The 18,499-nt window shown below is 25.1% G+C and overlaps 1 protein-coding gene across 4 annotated transcripts in view; it reads left to right on the forward strand.

Moving 5' to 3' along the window:
* LOC129957203 (sodium-dependent transporter bedraggled-like) overlaps positions 1-18,260 on the forward strand; it is a 196,193-nt gene extending 177,933 nt beyond the window's left edge. For all 4 annotated transcript variants that reach the window (XM_056069419.1, XM_056069417.1, XM_056069416.1 and 1 more), the window contains 13 exons: positions 467-598; positions 1,950-2,102; positions 3,538-3,604; positions 3,841-3,973; positions 4,809-4,940; positions 5,884-5,987; positions 8,335-8,453; positions 9,503-9,753; positions 10,644-10,775; positions 11,254-11,356; positions 12,325-12,443; positions 13,164-13,370; positions 15,545-18,260. In XM_056069419.1, coding sequence (XP_055925394.1) covers positions 467-598; positions 1,950-2,102; positions 3,538-3,604; positions 3,841-3,973; positions 4,809-4,940; positions 5,884-5,987; positions 8,335-8,453; positions 9,503-9,753; positions 10,644-10,775; positions 11,254-11,356; positions 12,325-12,443; positions 13,164-13,370; positions 15,545-15,868 — 1,976 coding nt within the window. In that variant the 3' untranslated portion in view covers positions 15,869-18,260. The remainder of the gene's footprint in view (positions 1-466; positions 599-1,949; positions 2,103-3,537; positions 3,605-3,840; positions 3,974-4,808; positions 4,941-5,883; positions 5,988-8,334; positions 8,454-9,502; positions 9,754-10,643; positions 10,776-11,253; positions 11,357-12,324; positions 12,444-13,163; positions 13,371-15,544) is intronic.
* Positions 18,261-18,499: the final 239 nt, after the last annotated feature.

The following is an 18,499-nucleotide window of genomic DNA, read 5'->3' on the forward strand; positions in this document are numbered from 1 at the left end:
AACTCGGTTCAAGATTTATCAGATTATTTGTTTTAAGGAAGCCCTTGTACATCAATTAATTTGCTAATTTGAAAGTTTATTTTGACTGAGTAGGTTTATTAGGCATGAAAATGAAACAAGAAAGCTAGGAATTTTTCTTACTTTATTTTTTAAATAGTTTTAAAATAAATATCTTTCAAATGATGTAACAGTAGGTACTTTTTAAATGCTCTTTATCTGTGCAAGGTTGCTTTGTGATCACTATGATTTTAATGAATAGTGCTATGATTTTAATGAATATTCGAGAAAGAGGAGGACAGTTGTTTTTGAGGAGTGCTTCCATTGAATTTTGGGTAAATCTGAGATATATTTCCTTCATTAGCTCTCCTGACATAAAAATTATTTGAATAAGATAAATATTTGATTATTTCATATGTATTTGTAAATTTTATCGTTATAATGATAATTTTATTGCATTTTTTTCCAGGATGTTTCATTTTTCAATTTCTACTTTTATCACTTCTCATTGGCATTCCAGTTTTATACATGCAAATGGCTCTTGGCCAATACTTAGGAGCTGGAATGCTGGATATGTGGTTTATATCACCTGCATTCAAAGGTTTGTATTTCAGAACGTTTTATCTGCATTAATATACTTAGTAAATTTTTTAAACCATGCCACTAGCATAACTGCTTTGAAAAATTAACTTAGAGTATTAGAGGCTATTATTATAGGGATTTATAATCGGACTTCTTTTTATTTATTTATTTTTGCTACAAGGTGGGATTTATTTGCTTGTAAACATGGCAAAATATGTTTATTTGTACTGTTTAAATAATAATCTGATTTTGTTATTTCAGTTCAAGTTTGTATGTTGTTTTAGAATGAAAATGTATTGCATTAAAATTTTATTTCTGGCTATTTCTTTGTAAATTGAAAGAATTTCAGATAGTGAAAATGGCAATTGTTCAGATTCAGAAATATTGAAAGAATGAAATTCAGCTGAACATCATTTTTCCACTTAAAAAATTTCATCACAAAGAAAATTTGTTCAACAAATTTGACAAATTATGCAAAAAGGGGAGAAACAACTGAAATTTGCCTTTCCATTTTGTTATCTTTAGCACATATCCTAAATTGCAAAGAAGTCTGTAATCCTGATTCGTATGAGTAAATTATAAAGTACAATTTTTTTTAGCTATAATGCTTTTTTATAAAAGACTGAAAAACATTATCTGTAAAATGCTTATCTATAACATTTTCTTTGAAGATTTCTTATTGTATTAAGTACTGTTGGTATATCTTTTTGTGAAATGTCTTAATAATCTCTTAATTGTTGTTTCACTTACTGTAGAATCTTTATTCGATTTCTTAATATTTTAGAGTATACATAGGTTAAAGAATATTCTGCAACCACAATGCCTTCATCAATACAAAAGAAATTATACAGCTCTATATTTTATATTCTGTTATTTTTCATTGCATCCAATTTAGTTGAATTTGTTATAGCTTCAACAAATGAGAAATTGCAAAATGTTGCAAAGTCATAATGTTTTTTTTTTTTTTTTTTTTTTTTTTTTTAAATTACATAAAATGGATAATAAGTAACATGTTATTGATTTTCAATCCTAAAATTTGTTGAAAATTGGATAAAAAAAATTGTTAAATATAAGTTTACTGAATGGAGACTCCATTGTTTACTTATACACACCCATCAAATAATTTAACAAAAACTCAGTCCAACTTCAGTTTAGTATTTAATATAATGCTTAATATTTTTAATACACTTTCAAAAAATATTTTTTAATTATATGAAAGTAATATTGGTTTTTGGCAAATTGATTGTTTAAAAATTTGATAAACTTTTTTAAACAAATCTTTTATCATGAGTTTATTTTTTTAAAAAAAATTGATTGCTATAATCTTTTTAAATATTATAAAAATTGAATGTTATTATTTTTTATTTTAGGTTTAGGTTTTGCCATGTTGTATCTCTATGTATTATTAGGAGTTTACAATGCTGTACCTCTGTCTTGGCTCTTCATTTACTTCAAAGATTCTTTCATCACTCTAAAAGATTCATACAAATGGGGGCGATGCCATCACACATTTGCAAGAAATGGTATTGAACAATTTTTTATATCCACTTTTGTATTTAGTCTTTTAGTTTAATGCATTTAATGCTAGCACATTTGTTTATTTGATTATTTTTAATAATTTACTGCTGTTTTATATTGTATTGCACCAGTATACAATTTTTTATGTATTAAGCATTGTCATATCTGTTTTATCAAACATGTTTTCCCCATTATATTTTCTAAATTTTTCTCTAAATAATAGCCATCAACATATTTGTGGAAACTATTCAAGTGTTATGATTAGAACAGAAACTTTGTTCTAAACTATTTTACATGTCAGAAATCAAGTATTTTATCACCAGTTTTTTTTTATTTATAAGTTTCTTTGATTAGTTAAAAAATAACATCTTTGTATTTAAAATGAGGAAGTGAAATAAATATAGCAACGCACAGCTTAGATGCATATATTACTAAAAGTTGATTTCATCCAGTTTGACATGTTTGAAATAAGCATCGAAAGTAAAAGCACCCCACATTAAATCTCTCTCTGTATATATATATAATATAATATAAGGTAAATAATTAAAACTTTATTTTGTGTAAGATTATTTATTTTGAATTATTAACGATTTTTTTAACTCTGCGTCTATTTCTTTGCTTGTGTAATGTTGAAGAATGATTCTCAATTCAAAGCCTTAAATATTAACAAAGTCTAAATTTAAAAAAAAAAAAAATCTGTTTCTGACTTCCCTGTTTTTTAATAATACCAGTTAGGTGTTACAATACAATGTTAGGTCTGCAATCATTAGTGAAAGTATTTCTGTATAAAATTGTTATTATCTGTTTTACATTTAGATTATCTGTTTTAGATTTAGTTCACTTTGTATTATCAGTTCATACAAAAATAGTAAAACGACAATCGCACAAAAATAAGTAAAGTTTAAATATTCATTGAGTATCTAACTACTTAAAAATGGAAGAAGAATTTTTAATACAAAAAGTTAAATTTTAATTCTTGTGAGTGAAGACAGAAAAAGAATGTTTCATATAATGCATAAAAATATCTGTGTGTCCAATGGTTATTAAAAAATTAAACAAACCAACATTATAGTCCCAAAAACGTTAATGTTTGTTGTTTTTGTTCAAATTATGCACTGGAAGTTTAATTTTTGTTCATAAGGGAAATAGTTTAAACAATAAAGTAATATATATATATATATTTAACTGTTATGGCTTAAAAAAAGCATTTTTTTTGTGTGTACTGAATATTTTTTAGGTAATAAAATATTTCATTAAAAAATCTTTTTATTACTGACTGAAATTCAGTAACAATTTTCTACCATTCCTTCATAGTTTTTACAATATATTTTTTTCTTATTAAACCCTGTGTAATATGTTTATTAATAACTTCTATATTATTTGATAATGTGACTAAATATTGATGAAAATCAAATATTAATTTGATGTAATTTGTTATAGCCTGTCTTCGAGCTCTAAACTCATCATCAGCAGACTTTTATGGTTGGTCTGTTCCATCTTATTTTCAGTAAGTTGTTATTCATTATTATTTTTTTTTGTTAATTGAAAATTTAATAAGTTAAAATTTTTAAATTAAAAAAGTTTTTTCTTAATTAAACTAATAATTTTATAAACAAGAAATGAACTATTTGAACAATTCTAATTTTTAATTACATTTTAATTAGTACTATTTATTAGAAGCATAGTTTTTCACTGATTTTTAGTTTTTACCTTTGTTACAATTAATTGATAATTTTCCAACAGTGGGCGAATTCTCGGAAGAAAACCTGGAGAATTTCAAATTGGAGAACTGAAATTTGAAGTTGCTTTTAATTTGTGCTTAGTGTGGGTTATCATTTTTGTCTGTCTAAGTCGAGGACCAAAGACTTTTGGTAAGGTAAGGTATTCTTTTATCTTCAAGATAAATATATTTTACATTATAAAAAGTTTTTATTTTTGTTTAGTTTGCTCAAATTTAGTCTTTTATTCTTGTATTGTATTTAATAAGCAGATATGGTTTAAAAGAAATGGATTATTTTAGTAAGCATTTGTGTATGAAAGAAAATTTAAGGAAACATTAGTACTTTGAATTTAGGTTACTGATATTTTACTATTCAAAAAAGAAAAAAAAAACTTGATATTGATTTAACATTCTTCTGCGAAATTTTGAATAATTAACATTGAGAGATGTAGATTTCGTTTAAGATTATAATCATCAATTATTTAAAAGAGCAACCTTGTAATATTCTTTCAGTTAAAAAACAATTAAAAAAATATAATGGTTTATTTTTTTTACTGTTTTAATTAAAGATGAATGGCATATTAGTTTACACAAAAATATGTAATATGTAAATATGTACCAATTTTAATTTGTCATTAAAACTTCAAATCTTATTAATGACTGTTTGATTATCTTGATTTAATACTTAAGAGTTTGGTCAAAGTTGCAAAAATAAATTCTGCTTAGTGATATCTCACTTTTTTTATTATAGTTTGAAATTGCATTTAGTATTTAAAATTTAAATAAAACTAAAGAATTGTTTTGTTTATTGATTTGGTAATTTTATATAATATTTTTGGAAAATGGGAAATTTTCTCATTTATTACACTACAGTCATCAAAGAGTGAGGATTTTTTAAGTTCTTATTCTTAAAATTCCACTTTGTTATATAAAATTTTATATTTATAATGATTTTTATTTAATTTTATTAATGAGCCTTATTTTTTCACAGGTTGTTTATTTGTTTGGCATGTTGCCTATAGCCCTGCTAATGATGGTAACCATGCGCATGGGTCAACAATGGAGTGATGGCATTTTAGAAATATTTGCTTCTTCGTGGAAACCTGTTTTATTTGATTCTTCTGTAAGTATAAACTTCCACATCTGTTACAAATTTTATATTATCATTACTTTTAAACCTTATTTTTATTATAGTTTAGTTATCTTTTTTGCTTTATGAATTAATTTTGCATCTTTGATTTTGTAACCAATTTGATTGATTCTTCAGTAATATAAAGATGATTATTGTATATACACTATTTTATATTTTTCACATTAAATATTATTACCAGTAGTATTTTTTATTTGTGCTTGCTGACAAACAAATAAAACAAAAAAGTAATTTTTTTGAAAATCTTTGACTTGTAATTTGATTCACTTTGACAATGATCATTGACATTTAATGACAATGCCTTTTTAAAAAAAAATTCTATAAGTGTTAAGTTTCCATTGAAAAAAAAATATTAGCTGAAGATGAAACATGTTTGATACATTAATTAAATATCGAATTTCAGAATATTTCATTAGTTTTTTTTTAGCAGCATAGTTAAAAAAAATAACTATAGCTATTTACTTACTTTGATTATGTGTTTGTTTTCTTTTCTTTTATTTTTATTCAAATTTTGTTCTTAAATGAATCTTAATGCTAGACTTGGGAAATATAATAAAGCAATATTCTTTTCTTTTAAACATAAACAAATTCTTGTGTTTTGGTTATCATTTTTCTGCTATATAAAGATCTTTATTAAAAGATCTACACTATAAATAAATATTTACAAGCATTTCAAAGCGTTTAAAGGTATTTACATATGTTTAGTAATCTTATAATGCTCTGAATTCTGGAGATAAAAATATTTACAATATAATATCTTGATAGACAGATATTATCAACTAATGTATGTTTCATAGTATTTTATCCTTAACAATGGAACTCTGTTTAATTTCCCAATGTATATTTTATTTCATCCCTAATTGTGTGTGTGATTATTGGCAATTTTATTGAAAATAAAGCCATTTTCTTTTTTTAGGCTTGGTGGCTGGCTGCCAGAGAAGCTTTCATCACATGGGGTCTATTGGGAACAGTTGCTTTACATATCTGTAGTCACAATAAAACATCAACTAATATAACAAAGTGAGTGAATATCTTTGGAATGCTTTTTTGAAGTAGAACTCATTATTCTTTCTTGTCTGAAAATCATTTTCATTTTTATAACCGTTCATTTCCAATTCTAATAACCAAATTTTATATAATACTGTAAGTATTAGGATTTCTTTCTCAGTTGCAAGTGGATGGTGTCCATAAATTTATATAATTCTATAAATTTTGTGTACATCTAATTTTTTTGGATATAACATACAAGAAAACTAAATAGCTTTGTTTTCGATTTTTTATTTTTAAATCCCTTTAAATTTTGATCTAAGCAATTTAACTTAGAAATGACGTTCTTCATTGTTAAAATAAATAAATGTTTTTAAAAGTTTTTAAAATTAGAACTAAGCTCTTTATAAAATATAATATGCAATGCTTATAATCAATTTGAATAAATTTAACAAAATCTGTAGTTAATTTAGATTTATAATTAACGAAATAAATTAATAAAAATATTTTTCAGGTGTAATTTTCTTGAAAAATAATTCTTCTCTGTTGAATTCCTAATTCCTTTCTTTCTGTATTTTTAACTGGATAAACACTTATATTCCTCCTTTTTTCTCTATGCATTATATATCTGCATATTCAGAGAGTTAAAAAACATTTTCAGATGCTATATAGCAATATTATTGTAATAGTCGGATCTATTGTCTGTATTTGCAATGACATTTGAAATAATTCATAATAACCATCAATTTTTTAAAATCTCACAAGAGATTTTGAATGGAATCTTATAGTTTTGATAGAAATCAAGCTGAATTAGGCTGGATTAACAAACTCGTTGAAGTTTTAGATTTTGTGATGAATGTTAATCTTGATTTTTTTTATTTAATCATGTTCCAAAATATTAATAAGTTAATTACGCAAGTCTAACTATGGCTTTTAAATCTCGGTTATCTTTTTGTTTCTGATAAATCACTTTACTGAACATATTAGTTCATTATATGTTTTGGATTAAAGATTGTGGCATCTACAAAAATATGTAACAACAGTTAAAGAATTTTACATTTTAAAACTAGCAGCTCACTAGATTGAATGCAAAATGAACTTGGGTAGAGACTAACCAATATTTTTGTCTGATTTAATTGAGAGTTTTATTTTTCAGAAATAAACTATTTCTGTTATCTTTTACAAACTCTTGTTCAAATATGTATCATATTCTTCCCCGCACCTCTATCTCTTTTAAGATTTTTCCTTGAAGTTGCTGTAATTTAACTTTTTAAACTATAGTATTAATAATATACTAAGGATATTATAGTAAACTAAGTATAAATTAAAAAAAAAATGCTTTTAGAAGTTTGCTTTAATAAAGTGATTTAATTTAGAATCAATATGAAATAAAAAGCATTCCTGGATAATACTTTAATTGCCTTGCAAAATATATAGCTTCTACTGTTGTCTGTGGTTTTTTTTTTTTTTTTTTTTTTTTTTTTTTAATGAATTAAATGGTCACTATTTGCTTAGATATTTTGTATTATGACACAATGTTAAAATTATTTGATAGATTTTTAGAATATTCTTGTAATAAAAATATTATGTGTACAAATTGATGTTGACATGATAGTCTGGTTCAGTGAATTTTAATATTTTTATGACACTTTCAGTTGGACTTTACTAAGCAGCAAATAATATTTTGTTTTTTCTTTTTTATATACTTTAAATTTATAACACATTTATGTCTTCTGAATTGAAAATTTCAAATACTCAATGTTTTAGAAGTATGCAATATATTTGTGACTTTGTAATTAGTTATATTTAATACTTTATATGTGTTTTCTTGAAATGTGGAAAATCCACTAATTTTTCTAACTCAAAATATTGAAAAATGGCTTTTAGATGGTATGTTCAGAATAAAATAAGAATTCTTTCAAAAAAATCATCTTGTACACAATTTGGTAAAATATGTGATATTTGAAACGTCAAATCCATTTTGTAATGTTCATTGGTTTAATATTTTCCAAAATTAAAAATGGAATATTTCAATAAAAACTTTTGATATGTTGAAAATATAATTTTTAGATATTATTAAATTCCCTTACATATTCTCTTTTTGTGGAATTTCATTCTATTTGCAGCTTAAATTAATTGATGGCTGGGTCTAATTCTATTTATAAATAAGAATATTAATAATTATTATTGGTCATACAAACGGTAAAAATAGTTTTAATTATCTTTTTCTGTAGAATTATTATAAAATTTTAAAAGGAAGGGTGAATCTTTGGCAGAATATTTGACAATTGCAAATATTCTTTTCACATATACTATATAAATTCTTACACTTTTAATTGTAAATTAAGATAAGATATATTTGAATCTGTTTTATTTTTAGGAACTTAATTTCCATTGCTGTTACTGCTATAATTGTGTTGGTCACATCTTCTTTCTTGTTTGCTTGTGCTGCGAATGTTTTTCATAAAAGAAACCTTTCCTTAGCATATTCATCTTATGGTAAGTATTTTGAAAAAATGTGTTAAAGAATCCATTTACTTTTCTTTTAAACATATAACTCAAGAATGACACATTGTAACACATTATGTTCAAAATTTGTTTATTTAAAAACTGTCATTATGAACTCCCTTTTTTATTAGTCTTTAGTTAATCATTTTATTAATTGCCTTGTTCAGCTTTGGAATTTTTGAATGGAAAATAGCTGTTTTTGGATATTTATTGAGAAATATTAATATTTCTTTTGTCTATGGTGAAATGAAATTTGTTATCCATGAAAATGGTTTCAGATGTGAAAAGAAACCTTAATAGACTTATTATTTATTCTCAATTCGGAATTTTTTTATATGAATGGATGATTTTTTAATAGAATGTACTAATGTTGTATAAAAATAATTTAAAATAATTTTCTTATTTTGTTGGAATTATTTTATCTAAATTTTAAATAGTTTTTATCATTTTTGTATATTTATTTCTTTGTTCTTTTCTTCTGAATTTTAAAAAAATCTCATTTACAGTGTTATATTTTTTGTGCAGTCACTAGTTATGTACTGTAATGCAGTAATACTACTGTATGATCTCGCAGTAATAAACATATTGTCTATTTTGTGATTTATATGATGGCACAGTGCTTGATTATTATAACTACACATAAACTTGCATTTTATTATGATTTTATGTCATTTTTCCTCTTACAAAACACCTGATGGATTCCAAGATTAATTTAACTTGCTATGTTTTATTTGTATATCTAAGGTAAATTGACTCCATTGGAAAATTATAAAATATAACCAACATTATATTTTATTTATTATTACCAACATTATTAAAAATTCAAAAGTAATTATATTATATGTAACATTAGATATAGCTAATGAAAAACTTTTATTTCTTCAATATTTAAAAATAATTTTTGAGCAATGTATTTTAAATGTAAACTAATTTAACATTTAAATTGTGTCAAATCATAATTGTAGGCTATATTCACATACATTCAAATATCAATTTTTGATTACTCCTTTAATGTGTTTGTTTTTAATTATTCTTTCTAGAAGAAGAATCATCTGTGAAAGCATTGAAACCTGGGATTTGGCACCATAAAAATGTTTCAGTGACAAGTCTATTGTTTGGTGTGAGTGTTATACCTAAGGAGAGTTTTGTATATCAAAGTGGCTATCAGGTTTTGAGATTAGCAACAGAAACCTTTCCAGCTGCTCTGGCTGTCGAAGGAGTTCGAAGCATCTCATCCTTTTGGTCGATTTGCTTTTATACAGCCATGATATTGTTTGGATTTGGACAACAGGTTAATATTCTACTTATTTTGATCATTTTCATCAGTTTTTTTTATTGATTGTTATCTTTCTATTATCTGATTACAAGCTTAAAATTTTGTGATTTTGTTTTTAAATTAAGGAATGTTTTTAGCTTGAATTTTAGCATTATTTATTGTAAAACTTTAACAAAAGAGAATTTTGTCTTGTTTATACTGAACTAAGATAATTTTTTAAAAAAGAAATCCATCTTTAGTTTTCTGAATGATTAGCTGGCTCCTTTCTTCATGTTCAACTTCATTGTAGATAATGCTTACTTTATGCATATTCTTGTTAAGTGCTATAAATTGAGAAAGCTATTAGATTTGCACAATTCACTTATATAAAAAGTTATGATTTAACTGCTACACTAATTTCTCAAGCTTAAAGTTATTAGATCAAAATAATTTATAGCTTCAAGTTTAAGTTCAAAAGTTCAATAATTTGAATAAATAATGATTAAAGCTCTCAATATCTCTGACTTATTTTTTTATATAAGTAATTTCAAATGTTTTACAAGTATACTTTTTTGATGTATTATAATCTTTAACTCTAGATATTACTTTATTTTATATTAAATATTAATGAATTATATAGATATAGATAATTAGATTCTTGTTTCCTTAATGTGCTGCATAGAATTTGTTTTGTCATGTTACAAATGGTTTTTGTAAGATTGAAAGCTACTTATTTTACTTGAATTCTGCATAGCATTAAAGATATTAAATAGTTTTAAATATTGACCATTTAAATTTTCCTGTGACTTATCTAAATTTTTAAAATGCATTCATTGCATATGTATGTATTCATTGTATGCATTCATTGTATATATATTTTGCTGTGCAGATTTTATGAATTGTGCTTATGTCTTTTGCATTTTCAGGTGGTGATATGGTATTGTGTTGTAGAATCCATCATAGCTGTTAATTACAAAGTCTTCAAAGCTTGGCATACAACATTGACATTTATTACATGTAATTTAGCTTTCCTCTTAGGACTTCCAATTACATCAAATGTAAGTTTTTTTCCTTCCTGATTTTGTCTTGTTTGATAGTTTTTCCCTTTTTTAGCGAGTTTAAAAAAAATTTAATATTTAATATATTTTGATACTTCACTATAATTTTATTTTTGATGCTACTTATTTTCTGATAAATGCGAGATAAATGTTTACCTGCCAAAAAATAAATATATGCAGCAATAATTCTCAATTCAGAAATATTTCATGCTTAATTAGTTAGCCCTTCATAGCTTTTTAAACAGATAAGAAGATAACACACACACTTGCATACACACTTGCTTATTCCCTTTAATATTAACATTATTAAATATTTTTCATTAAGTAATACTTCATTTTTTTATTTCATTATTTATTTATTAATTTATTATAATGATTTTTATTGTTTAATTATTTTATGTAAAGTAAATGTATACAGCTTTGATTAAAATTAAGGTTCTATTTTATCAACTATAATTTTTTAAAATTATTTTTGCAGATGGGAATTTATATTGTGTATTATTTGGATTTCTGCATCAGTTCTCTATGGTGGATAGTGTTGATGTATTTCATAATGTTGTTTGCTATATTATTTATTAGAGGTAAACAAATCTCCATTCATTTTTGAAATGTTATTTAGTTCATTTTTTCTTTTAAAATATATAGTATCGAATTATGTTCTTTTGAGTTGTGATTTTGAACAATGAGGCTTGCTGACATTTTCTGCATTTTGTATATCAGTAATTTGCTTATTCATATTATATGCATTCTTTATCATATTTTAAGAGAAAAGCAAATACCAATATTTTACAAATATTAAGAATAATTGAAAACAAGGTAATGAATTTGAAAGGGAAATGAAATGTTTTTATAGTATGGATTATTTAAAAGTTTAGCTTTTTACTTGCTGTTTTGAACAATGTGTGAAATTCTCTTAATTTTGTTTAAGGTATTTTGTGTATATTTAATTTAAAACAAAGTTCATAATTAACTTTTATTCATTTTAATTTATAGAAGTAACTGCTATCCAATATATATTATGATCAAGTACATTTTTATTTAAATGTATATTTTTTGATTTGTACATTTTCTGTTCACTCTTACCACAAATTGCAGTGGGTATTTGCGTCAAATGTTTTCCCATTTAATTTTATGTGCATTTCGGTAATATTTTGCTGTTGGGAGTGGAAAAAAAAGGAACTCTATAATTATGAAATTTAAGTTTTCCCTTGTCTTTTTTATTTCTTTCAGAGCATTAAAACAGAGCAATTTAATCAGACATTTATTATAACATATAAAGATTATGGTATAGTTAATTGTTTATGTGTCATTAGAAGGGGTAATTAGTTCTTTCTTTTAAAAAAAAATTACAACTGATCCACTTTTTTAAATTTTAATTATTTTATTTATATATTTTTGTTTCTTTTATGCATATATTTCTGGTATTAAAAATATAGAATTAATTTATTTCTTCTTTTCTATAAATTTTATTATAAAAATATTGCAAATCAAACTTGTGATTTGCTTGAAATGTTTCAAATGGAATGATTTAACTGAATATTCTCTCTAGGTCGGCCATTTGGCACTGATCAGCTAGTCACAGTCATAAGTCACAATCCTATTAGAAGAACAAAGCTCTTGCCATTCTTTACTTTCATGTGGAATGTCGTTCTTCCTCTGTCTTTTCTGGTAAGTACTCTGAATATCAATATTCTTGAAAATTATTTGAATAAATGACATAAAAAAGTGTAGTGGTGGAAATATTTTATTATAAATTGGTGCAATTTAACAAATAAATTCAATACAAATTAAAAATTAAGCACTTTTAAAAAGGATTTTGTATTAATTTCATAAGGAAATGTGAACTTCTGTCTAATTATAGTGCATTAAAAACATTTGTGAATTTCATATTTTTATACACATATTGAAGATATAGTGACATTTCTAGTTTTAAATATGTTTCTGCATTTTCCTAGAATATTTTCTGTCCCTTGAATTCTAAGTCCCAAACTTATATTTTTCATTAGCAATTTTTTTTTTGTTTTGTTGTATAAACTTACATTATTTAGTATTAAAATAGGTATGCAAATTATGCTGATATGCAACTGAAGTTTTTGATTTGAAATTAGATTAATAACTTAAAAAAAAGGATAAAAATGTCAAGAGTAGAAACTGATATTTTACAGATTTTAAATTTTTAATAAAAAAAATACATATGTTTATGATACATATGTTATTATTAATATACATATGTATATTAAATTATACATATGTGGTATAGTTATATTATTGTATAACATTTTTTAATATTTTATTACAAAATTTATTAAACAATAATTCGCAAGTTCAACTAGTTATAACATATATCTTATCCCTGGATGATCCCATTTCTTCCTTTTGTTTCTTTAGATGCTGACCATATCATTTTTAAGAACAAGCTCCATTGACCCCAATTCTGCCATGGGAGAATTGATGGACAATTACCGATATTGGCAGCAATGGGCCAAAACTTTGAATCTTTGTATTCAGATGTTCCCTTTGGTGCTGATTATCACTGTGGGGGCATACCAAGCCTTCAAGGTTTTTGCTGTGAGAAGTGATAAACCTTTTATGGAGGTAATTTATCTTTATTAATTTTCATTATGAAATATTTATTAAATGCAGTGTTTGGTCCAAGGATATCAAACTTATAATCCAAATAACAAACAAAACAATATTAACAAATTTTTAGTAAGAACTTTGTAATTTAATTTTTAAAATTCCTTGTTGCACATAATTATTTTTTATATTCCAAATTCTAATAAAATTCCTATATTCTTGAACAAATCTGTATTCTGTTATTTTATTAAAATTCCTAAGCACACACAATATTTTAGAAGACTGTTTTACTTTTCATGATTTCTTTTATAAATACTGAATTACTTCCTAATTCTATAAAAGAAAGGTAATTGAAATCCAAAGCTGTTTCAGATTCAAAGTGAAATTCAATAAGGTTTGGATGCTTGAATTATATAAATATTAGCCTGGAAAGGTTGAAATCAGTATTGAAATTGTTTCCATATTTTAAAGTACTTCTCAGTTTCTTTTTATAAATTAAAATATCAGATCCAGAATTTCTGTTGACATTCATCTTGGATCAGTCTTGGAAATAATTATTGTGTATAAGATATCTCCTAAAATAAATAAAATACTGACTGAAATGGAATGCCACCAGGACGAAAATATTAATTTTTTCATTGCCCATGTTATTTACATTCTGTGTTTTAAAAATAAACCTATGTTTTTATAAAAATTGGGAGTTTCTGTGCACCTAAATATAGATCTTGTTTATTATCTTTGATGCTAGCAGCTGAGTTTGATATCCTTAATTGCTATAAGTTAATGGACGTAAAGCATTCAAAGATGACATTTATTAATCATTATCGAATCAGAGTTTTACCATAAAATATTAATAAGAAATTGATATATTGGCTCTGAAGATCCAATAAATATTTTCTTATTTTCATTACATATAAATAATTACAATAATACATAGTGCAATGTTAGTAATGTGTCAGTTGTTAACTTGCTGCATAAACTAATTGCAGTTTAGTGGTTTTAAATAAGCACAGTTCTTGATACATCACTTTTTAAGACCTTATAATAATTCAAACTTTTTAAAAAATTAAATGCTACAACAAAGAATTTATGAAAGATAATAGATTAACCTTTAAAAGGCTTAAAAAGTTTATCTAGGAGATGGGCAGAAATGTATCCCGTGGATACATAACAGTTCACACTTCATGTGAACTGTTTGCTTCATGTGAATTTTAAGTCATGGTTTCCATTTGACTTTATTATGGTCTCTTGATGAGTTTGCTGCTAATGCAAACTCTGTAGCATTACACTTTTATTTCTGCCTGTGCTTTACAAATTATTTGTAAAATTCATTCTTTGTGTGAACTGCTCATTAAACATCCAATTATTATAGACAAAAACTGATAATTTAGCATTATATTGATTCAATTTGATAATGATTAAATGAAAATTTAGTATTTTATGAAATTATGTTAATTGGTATACCTCAATATATTGTTACAAAACATATTTCTTTGTGTATATAGTGAAATAACAATAGCAATAACAGAAAATAAAACCACCTTTTATTTTATAAAACGTATTACACAACATTACAATATATATAATAAAGATTTTAAGCATAAAATTTTGTTTTTGAAATGGTATAAAGAAGATCTTCTAATTTTGCATTTTAATTATTTTTAACATTAGATTGCATATTTTTAATATATATCTTCAACTTAATTGCACAAATGGATGTAGTTATACTACAAGCAACCAATCCCAAATTGCATTTTGGATTAGTCGCTTACAAAATGGAATATAATTGTAGTTATATTACATTTTGTAATAAAGCTTTTTTTGCCAAACATTGCAGAAAATTTTTTTTTTTTTGGAAAGCATTGTTTTTTTCAAAATTAATTACTACATAATTATTCATAAGCAATCTGCCGTGCATTGAATAGATATTGGTTTAATATTACATAATAAATTATATACAGTTTGGTTAAATTTGCATTGATTGCTTGAAATCCACAAAGTAATTGTTGATTCCTGATAATATAACTTCATATATAACTTTGCCCACCATGAAAAAGGTGAAACTCAAAAGTTAAATTTATGTCAGATTTTATTGTAAGTTATATTGTTCTAAATTTTTTAATAATATTTTTAAATATATATATAGTTTTTTTTTCAACTTAAGTTTAATATTTTATTAAATTTATATTTAGCGCCTGAAGCTTTTGTGCTGCCCAATGGTTCCTCTGCCTTCATCAAACTCAAGGCATTCCTACAACTCAACTTCTTCCATGAGTCAAGGATCTACTAACAGTGCATTCCTAGATGACCCTCCCCCTAAATACACACCACCTCCATCATACTCTACAGCCACTTCTCGAATGTTGGCCAAGCAGTTGGACCTTCAGAACCAAAACTTGGACAATGCTTGCAGTGTGGACATGAACTTGGACAACGATCCTACGTCTACTGTAAATTCCATTGAGCGAATTTTGCCGCAGCTGCAAGACCTACAAAGGCCACCCGTTATTCGATGACTTTTGAGCTGAGATTATCTTGACAATGAATGCAGCTTGGTTATTTTTCATGAAACTTCATTATATACTTACCAGCAAATCAAATTGTGCAGTGGATATCCAAGTGAATTCAAAGGCAACTGGAACGTTTAGGTTTCTGATTTCAATGGTGTAAAGGAATATGACTGGCTATTTATTACTTGATATGTGGATTGTAATTGTTCTATTTTATATTAATGTGGTGTTTTTTAATGTGTAAGTGTGACTATGTGATTATTTTTTAAATCTTAAAATACCTTACCTTATTTTATAAAGAAGCGTACCATTAAATGGTATGGCAAGTTTTATAAAAAAATTTCTATAAGAAAGTTTATTAAAAGCTATTTATACTAGTCTATAATTTTCTGTGATGAACATATTTATGTTTGATAAATGTATAAAAAATATTACATTTATAAATGTCTAATAACACATTTATAAATGCAATTTTAACATGGAACATAAATATTTTCAAAACAGGTATTTGTTGTTTGAATGTAATTTGAAATTTAATAATCTAAAAATTGAAGTTATTGTTTTCTATTTGAAATTTAATGAAACATTTTTCTTAGTAATGAAGTGATTTTCAAATGTTTGTTCTATGTTTCAAATGTTATTTCTTTTTAAAAGAAAGTTAAACACATGTTAAAGTTTGATTTTAATATATTATAAAACAGCATAATATCTTTTATAGAATGTTTTTAATTGTAAAACTTGAAATTAATTCAAATTTTGATTGCATAAAATTATGAAAAGTATACAATTTATAGAAATATAAATTGAAATTTTCAGTTAAAAAATATTATATTGATTTTTTGTCAATCAGATAAAAATCTTTTATGCAACAAAACTAAATATTTATGGCATAAAATTATTATTAATTAGGCTTAGTAAATAAACTGAAATTTATCTTTAACACATTGCTTGCAGGAAATGCACTTACAAATCTTTTGCAGTCTGCCTCTAAAGTATGGATAACGTAAAACTACATATTTAATGAATTCGTGCTGGAGAGCCTGCGATGTATATAAGTGTGCAGTGAAGTATACCAGCATGCAATGTGTTAACTAAAAATGTTCTGACTTTTTGACTATACTCAATATACTTAGCTGATTTAAGATAACTTTAATATGTTTCATTGTTATTTCAGTTATTTTTGAATTGCATGATAAATGTACTCGAACATTTTACCATATCAGGTATTTTAGACTGCTATATCAATTTTTCACTCCAGGTAACATATCAGATCTGTAATATTTAACTTCACAAATGAAATTATCGAGTGTCTGGGAAAAGGTTCAAAAGTATAGGTAGCACACAGGATCAATTATAAATTTAAATTGAATAAAAGAGAGCAACTCTTTAGATTTTTTTTTTTACCAATAAGTACCAGCCAGAATTAAGTTCGATACCAGCTCCGTAGTGACTTTGCAGATGCCAAAAATCAATCTTTTATATGGCATGCTATATGCAATATTCTTGAATCAATTAATGAATTGATATGGAATTTTAATTTATCTGGGAAATGAAATTTTCATTAGTAGTATACAGTTGTACAATGAAGCCTCTAGCAACAGGGTCATTAGTGATATTAGATCTGGAAATCTAGGAGACCACATTCGTAATGACAGTAAGTATGTGACGATTGCTGTCAGCAACCCAAAATGGCTGTCGTAATCTCCATGCTCGGTAAATTTTAAATAAAAATAAATTAAATAATTAATATAAATAAAAATAAATTGAGAATTTTAAATAAAAAAATATTAAAATTTTAATAGAAAAATGGCTTTTTAATAGAAAAATTGCTTATTGTTGGTGCACCATTTGCATAACTAAATGGCTATTTTGGTATAAATTATTACTTTTTATGCCTTTAATCAGGATACCCTGTTCCGAATTAACAAATGTAATTAACACAACTTGTTTGTTTTTACAAATTTTTGTAAAAAGTGCCTGTATTAGGTTAATAAGCTGATGTATATCAATGGACCACTTGACATTAATTTTTTTTTGAGTAGTAAGAGTTGATAAAGTTTACTGGTCACTTTTGTATAACTTTACATTACTGCTGGTCAGTTTCCTCAAGCACTGCCTATGGCAACTTTGCCATTCATTGTTGTATGTTTGGTGTTCTTATGATGTTTATGTACCTAAAGAACTCTTGTGCCACATGTAAAATAATACTTGCGATTTGCTAGTGGTTACAACAAGTGTTTTGTATTATTGAGCATTGCTGGTATTTTCTGAACTTTTGGTTTTTCTATCAATGAATCGATCGTCTTGTACAGCAACAGTTTTATTCTAGTGTGATAATTTTTGTACAAATTTTGTGTCTTTTTGAGGTGTAAAGTCAATAAAAGCATTATTTAAAGTTTGTGTCATGTTTATTATAATATTTAATCACAAGATATTATAATTCTTGTAAGAGCATTATTTTGCAAGAGGTGTTCAAATGAAAAGGTACGAAACGTCGTAACATTGTAACCATTTAACATATTTGCCTATTCCACTATGGCAGAACGTGGCGGGACATCTAGGGATGCGATTGGAGTTTCCGACGTAGATCAGAGCATGCGTGGGAGAGAGCAGAGACTCTTATAAAGAGCGCCGTCC

This window comes from Argiope bruennichi, chromosome 11 (assembly GCF_947563725.1).
Source record: "Argiope bruennichi chromosome 11, qqArgBrue1.1, whole genome shotgun sequence".
In the NCBI taxonomy this organism is placed as follows: Eukaryota; Metazoa; Arthropoda; class Arachnida; order Araneae; family Araneidae; genus Argiope; species Argiope bruennichi.